Source organism: Mus pahari, chromosome 22, assembly GCF_900095145.1.
Source record: "Mus pahari chromosome 22, PAHARI_EIJ_v1.1, whole genome shotgun sequence".
NCBI lineage: Eukaryota > Metazoa > Chordata > Mammalia > Rodentia > Muridae > Mus > Mus pahari.
Window position 1 is genome coordinate 49,144,612 of NC_034611.1, and position 7,254 is coordinate 49,151,865.

Here is a 7,254-nt window from a genome sequence, read left to right on the forward strand (position 1 = left end):
AGAGAGAGAGAGACAGAGAGAGACAGAGACAGACAGAGACAGACAGAGACAGACAGACAGACAGACACACACACACACACACACACACACAGGTCCACATTGGGTGTCCTCTATTATTCTCCATCTTATTTCCTGAGAAATAGTCTCTTGTTGAACTCAGAGCTCAGCAGTTGACTAGAGTGGCAGGCTACTGTGCTTTAGGGATCTGCCTGTGTTAGTGCCTTCCCCAGGGTTATAGACAACCATCACACCCACACCCAGCTTTCACATGGGTGTTAGAGGCCAGAGTACAGGCCCTCATGCATGTACAACAGCTATTTTTCTAACTGAGCCACCCCCACAGCCCCTGTTAGAGTTTTTGTTTGTTTGTTTGTTTTTCAAGACAGGGTTTCTCTGTGTAGCCCTGGCTGTCCTGGAACTCACTCTGTAGACCAGGCTGCCCTAGAACTCAGCAGTCCACCTGCCTCTGTCTGCTGAGTGCTGGGTTAAAGGTGTGTCCCACCACCATGTGGCAAAGAGTATTCTAATACTTTTTTTTTTTTTCTGTCCCAATCACTGAGAAAATGTTTACTTTTGGTACATATTAGAGTTAAACCATGACAATGTAGGTATTAAGAAACATGACATAGGCTGTGTGTGGTCATTCCCAGCATTGTCTGGGGGTCCTGAGTGTGTTTAAACACCCATTCTGAAATCCCTGCTAGTAGGAAAGACAGATGATCTACCTGTGCCAAGGAGAACTGAAGACACTGTCAGGCATCCTGGTGTGCCAGCAATGTCCTCTTGGTGGCCTTGAATTTTAATAAGAACAGTATAAGTAATTTGCTGATTATTAAGGTACATTTTAAAGAAATATGCTTTTCTCCTTAGTGTTCTTTATCTTGGGCCTTTTTTTCCTCTAGGTTACCAAACACTTGGCAGAATCAAATTATGTAGCATCTAAATCACCAACGCCAGGGGTACGCAGAGCAGTGGCAAATAAATTAATGGACAAAGAGAATGTGTGCACTCCCAAGTCTTCTGTGAAGAATGAAGAACAATTTGTATTTTCTGAGCCGAAGATTCCAGTTAGTAAGAACCAGTATAAGAGAGAAATACTCACCTCACCAACTCGTTTCACAACACCTGCAAAAGGTATTTGCTAGGAAATTAGCACAGATTTAAAGCTTCAAATGTAATTCTTATTGTTATAAATAATGGCTTTTGGAAGTGTGTGGCTTTGTTGGCTGTCTTCAGGGGTGGGTCAGCTGCCTTTATCTTAGATACTTGAATTAGTGGGAATGGAGATAATACTTAACTGGTAATTCACAGTGGTGCCGTTACTTTCTTTTCCACATCTAAAGATTTATTTTAGGTGTGTGTGTGTGTGTGTGTGTGTGTGTGTGTGTGTGTACCCAAGGAGTCTTGAAGAGAGAGGAAGATCCCCTGGAGATGGAGTTACAGGTAGGTGTCAGCCACCAATGTGGGTGCTAGGAACCAGACTCTGGCCGTCTCTGGAAGCACAGCCAGCACTCTTAGCTGCTGAGCCATCTCTCCAGCTCCTCTGTCACATTTGTGTGACTGAGTCATAGCAGTAGGATAGCAACTTAGAGCGTGCCGTGTTTCCATGTGTAGGAATGGAGATTTAGAGGAGTGGGGTGCTTTGCCGAGGTCCTGCATCCAGGCTCAGCCGGTTAGAACTGGGTCTCACTCAGGCTGGGGTTTCTGCTGAGCTCTTCTTACTATCTGGTTCTTCATCCTGGTAATCTGGTCCTGCCCTGCCCCACAGTAGTATCCTGGAGTCCAGAAGGCAGGGGAGTCTGACTCCTTCCCAGCCTTCAGGTGACGCTTCTTTCTCTTGGTGTCCTTTTCGGTGTAATGTCTACCAGTTTTTAAACCGTTTCTCCAGGACACTTAGTGTTTTGGTTGCTGTCTCGCCTGGACACAGTCTGCTGTGTCAGTGTGAGGCCAGTTTGCTGGGATCGGGTCTCCCCACCACAAGTAATGCAGGTATGCAGCAGAGTGACACCACTGCCCAGCTTGTCTGTGCTTTTTCAGACTGTCTCATGTAGCCCAGGCCAGCTGTAGACTTGCTGGTATTGTGTGAGGATGACCCTGAGCTCTTGATTTTCTTATTTCCATCCCCCAGGTGGTAGGATTGTAGATCTGTACCATTTTGCCTGGTGGAGAGAAGCAGGGAGAGAGAGTGAGAGAGGGAGAGGGGATGAGAATGGGAGAGAGTGAGAGAGAATGAATATGTAGGCCAGAAGTCATCCTTGACTGTCATTCTTCAGGAGCCACCTACTTTACTGAGACAAAAAGTCTTAGTGGGATCTGAAGCTTATTAGGCTAAACTAGCCAAACATCACACGTCAGGAACCCACCTATCTCTGCCTCTACCTCTCTAGTGATGGAATTAGAAGTTCTTGCCAAACCACACCAGGCTTTTTTTCCTTTTCACTGGGGTGCTGAGGACCTAAGCTCAAGTTTTCATGTTTTTATGGCCGGCAACTGTCTTAGTTAGGGTTTCATTGCTGTGAAGAGTCACTGTGACCAAGGTATCTCTTATAAAGGCAAACATTTAATTGGGGCTGGCTTACAGGTTCCAAGGTTCAGTCCATTGTCATCATGGAGGAAAGCATGGCAGTGTGCAGGCAGGATGGCACAGGAGGAGCAGAGAGTTCTAGATCTTGTTCCAAAGGCAAACAGGAGAAGACCGACTTCCACGCAGTTAGGATGAGGGTCTCAGAGTTCTCCCCACAGTGACACACTCAAGCAAGGCAACACCCACTCCAACAAGGCCACACCTCCTAATAAATAGTGCCACTCCCTGGCCACCCCAACAAGGCCACACCTCCTAATGGTGCCACTCCCTGGGCCAAGCACATTCAAACCACCACACCAGCCCAGCCCTTTCCCAAACCCCATTCAGGAATTAAAAAGAAACAAAACAACAACAGAGACCCTCTTGGCCATATGGGGTTTTCTTTATAATTTTTTTATTATTATTGATACTTTTAAAGTGATTGTAAAGGTTTTGAAATGTGGACAGTTTGAAGTAGTTTACACAGCTTACCCTTGCAACTTGTGTTAGTGAAAAGCTTGATAGTAGTGGCTATTTTTCTTTAAACACAAGAGCTTCCACAGAGAGCAAGTGGCTGAAGATGCAATTGGTAGCTCCCAGTAGTGCATCTTACTTTTTTTGACATGAATATTAATTCCTTTGTGTGACTCCTATGTGTCCAGGCAGGTAGTTGTCATAGGACAGCTGTGTATGGTAACATGTTCTGTTAGAATACAAAGATAAAGACTTTTTTTTTTTTTTTTTTTTGGTTTTTCGAGACAGGGTTTCTCTGTGTAGCCCTGGCTGTCCTGGAACTCACTTTGTAGACCAGGCTGGCCTCAAACTCAGAAATCTGCCTGCCTCTGCCTCCCGAGTGCTGGGATTAAAGGTGTGTGCCACCACGCCTGGCCGGATAAAGACTTTTTAACAGTCATTTTTAATTAACTTTTTTGTTTGTTCCCGTGAAAATAGGGAGAATAGAATTAATTAGTTAAAAACAAAACAAAATCCCTACGTAAAAAATGTTATCAATATTACCATTAAAGGGAATAAGACCTATGTACACTTGTGTTTTGCTGGGGATTGAACACAGGACCTTGGGCACACTGAGCAGGTGCTCTTCCACTCAGTACAGCTGATGGAGCTGTAACGTGCTCAGCCACCATGCCCGCAGTATAAAACTTAGACCAGAAAAGGCGTTAGTCAGCAGTAACCAGATCTGTCGATGCATGTCTGTTGTGGACCATGCTGGAGCCCTGTCAGCTACGTGTGGTTTGTGTTTGTTTTTCTAATAGCTAGAGCCCAGTGCCTGAGAGAAGCCCCGGTTAGAGCGCCAGGGAATTCCGCAGGAGCCGGCACACTAACGACAGGGGTCATTAGCCCCGAGAGGAGGTAAGTGCTGCTTTTCAACTACATTCTGTAGTGTAGGTCATGGGATTACTCTTCTCATCTGGGAGAAAAATCTGAGGGAACCGAGACAGATGCTGCTGGAAGCGGGAAGATCTGTGTGAGGACGGTCTGGGGCCAAGCATGGCTACTGGAACAGCGTGGAGTCAGGACTTCCAGCCCAGCGAGCCGGGAAGACAGGGACCCTGCCTCTGGCCATCACTTCCTTCTCCAAGGCCACTTAGGTCCATTTCTCTGCCAGTGGAGTGCAGGTGCACACTAACCATCTGGTAAAATACTAATTTAGACCACAAAGAGAATTACCTCGCTGCTCTTAGATGGAGAGTCCCAAGGCATAGGTGAGCCTTCATTGCTTTTGTAATTGTTTTTAGATGCATGGTCTATTTGGGGGAAAATAGAATATAAACTGGTTTTTGGATGCTGCTGCAGGTATTATCAGTTTTTTATGTTGTTGATACTGTGGTTGGATAAGAAGATATTCTTATTGGAGGTGTACGCAGAAAGAAGTGTTTCAGAATAGAAGAATTATGATACCTTCTAGAGGCTAAGCAAGTGTTTAAATGTACTCAATCTGTGTGTTGTCTATGTACACAGAGAAAGCCACTGACCAAATATTAGCAGTTGTTGGCCCTAGGAGGATATGTGGTATTCTGATGTCTCTATGTTTGATTTAAACAAAAAAGTGAAGGGGCTGAGCCTTGTGGCATAGCATAGGCCTGAATCTCACCTACTTGGGAGGCTGAGCTCAGCCGTGTAACTTAATGAAGATCCTATCACAAAAATAAAAAGTAAAAAGAAGCATTGGTAGAGTGCTTTCCCAGTATAAATGAGGTCCTAGGTTCAATCCCTGACATCTCCCCAAAATATAAACAAAATGAAAGGAAAGGGAGACTCATGTAGCAGACAGAGGCCCTGTCTGTGGGAGATGGCTTTAGTGTCCCCTACCCCAGGAGGATTGAGGTGACCTGGCTCTGGCTCACTGCCTGTGGCCCTTGGTGTATGGAGGGGCAGCGCGGGAACCGTGAGGGCAGCAGGGCAGTGCCATTAGTCTCTGTTGGTTTTTAAGGTGCCGTTCAGTGGAAGTGGATCTCAACCAGGCACACATGGAGGATACCCCAAAAAGAAAAGGAACCAATGTGTTTGGGAGCCTTGAGAGAGGACTGGATAAGGTTCTCACTGTACTCACGAGGAACAAGAAGAAGGGCTCTGCCAAAGATGGGCCAAGAAGGCGAAAGGTAAGTGGGCCAGAGTCTGTTACAGACTTCAGAAGCTGACTATCTAGCCCCACCCTTCTCTGTTTGATGGGGTCTCTAACCCAGGCTGGTCTTAAACCAGGACAGTCTTCTTCCCTCAGCCTGACAAAGGCTGGGTCACAGGCATGTGCTGCCATGTGTCCTGCTTGTCTGTCTGGGGTGTTTCCATCCCACCTCCCATGTTCCTGTGTGTGCACACGTGCATGTGTGTACATGTTACTGTTGATCCATTCATGGGACCCAGGGACTAACACAGGTTTACATATCTGGTGCCCTAGCCTTCAGCCCCTTGAGACCGTCCTTGGTAGTAGGGGGTGAGAAGACACAGAATCAATGACAGACTCGGAGTCAGGTGAGAGGCAGAAGCAGACTCGTTTATTGCAGGATGGAGTGTGCCTTTATGCCTTACACCTGTGTCCTATTGGTCCATGGCATCTCCTTCCCTGTAGCTGGCACCATCTGATTATTGTTCCAGTCATGGGCTCTGTTGTCATTTGTTTCCAGGAGTTGGGAAGATTTCACGGTTGCCTGATGTATAGGTAGCTGTTGTGTGTGCGTGCGTGGGCCACTGTGGGCCACCAGTCAGGGTAGGCTGACTCGTTCCTCCTACACATGTCAAAAGCTTTGGCCTACTTAACTGTTGCCAGTAGATCCTTTTGCTTTTTAAAAACAACTATATCAAGTAACTTTACTGTTCTTTTAAAAAATTACTTATTAGTTCATTTATGCACTTTTTTTGAATAGTTAATACTTGCATGTTCTTATACGGTAGATTTTTAAGAATACAGAGGTGGACTGGAAAGATGGCTCAGTGGTTAAGAACATTTGTTGTCTTGCAGAGGACCTGAGTTCAGTTCCCAGCACCTACATGGTGGCTCAGAGCCACCCACAGTTCTAGTTTCAGAAGACCTGTGCCCTCTGTGGCCTCTGTAGACATGAGGCACACATATCATGCACAGACGTGCAGACAAAGCAGTCATGCACAGAACATAAAGCAAAAACCTAAAAAATATATATATATATTTTTAAAGATTAATTTATTATTATATGTAAGTACACTGTAGCTGTCTTCAGACACTCCAGAAGAGGGCATCAGATCTCATTATGGGTGGTTGTGAGCCACCATGTGGCTGCTGGGATTTGAACTCAGGACCTTCGGAAGAGCAGTCAGTGCTCTTAACCGCTGAGCCATCTCGCCAGCCCAAAAATATCTTCTTAAAGAGTGCAGAGGCAGTTTAGGTATAGTCGCCCTCTTCAAAGAACATAACTATAATGCAAATAATTTAAAATCACACAGATTGATCACAGGACAACATAGAGGTGGGAAAACATGGGATTCCCTGACACACAGATACCTTTATAGGTTCTCATGAAATATTTACATTCGAGGAAAGTTAATTTGAATTTTAAAACAACAGTTGTTTAAACGTAGTTATGCTTCTGGAGGTCAGAGGGCAGTTTGAAGGAATCTGGCGTCTCCTTCTACTGTGTGGGTTCTGAATATAGCAAACTCTGGTCATCTGGAAGTCAACTTTCTTACTGAGCCATCTTTGCAGTCCTAGCTTGAACTTTACATTGAAGTATGTGTGGGGAGAACAGTGAGTGGCGGGTTGGGAAGGTAGGCTGGAAGGCCCCAAAGCCTGGTGAAGAGGCATCTTATTTAATAACCCTGTTACACTTTAAAAGAGTTAAGCTGTTTTCTCGTCATGATGAGATACTATGATGAAGGCAACGCTTATAAAAGAAAGCATTTAGTTGAGGGCTTGCTAACAGAGGGTTAGCCCATTATCATCATGGTGGGAAGCATGGCAGGCATGGTGTTGGAGAGGTAGCTGTGATCTGCTCCAGTCAGCAGGAAGAGAGCCTCTGAAACCCCAAAGCCCACCCCCAGTGACACTTTCCCCAGCAAAGCCACACCTCCTAATCCTTATAATCTTTTGAAATAGTTCCACTTTCTGGTGACTAAACATTCAAATATATGAGCTTATGGGGTTATTCTTTTTTTTTTTTTTTTTTTTTTTGCATATTTCAATTCTGATTTATTCTTTTAAT

At 45.2% G+C, this 7,254-nt stretch overlaps 1 protein-coding gene across 1 annotated transcript in view; it reads left to right on the plus strand.

Annotated features, from left to right (window-relative positions):
* Melk (maternal embryonic leucine zipper kinase) overlaps positions 1 to 7,254 on the plus strand; it is a 58,662-nt gene that overhangs the window by 45,844 nt on the left and 5,564 nt on the right. Inside the window, exons 14-16 of the mRNA XM_021222026.2 lie at positions 903 to 1,134; positions 3,838 to 3,934; positions 5,016 to 5,184. Coding sequence (XP_021077685.1) covers positions 903 to 1,134; positions 3,838 to 3,934; positions 5,016 to 5,184 — 498 coding nt within the window. The remainder of the gene's footprint in view (positions 1 to 902; positions 1,135 to 3,837; positions 3,935 to 5,015; positions 5,185 to 7,254) is intronic.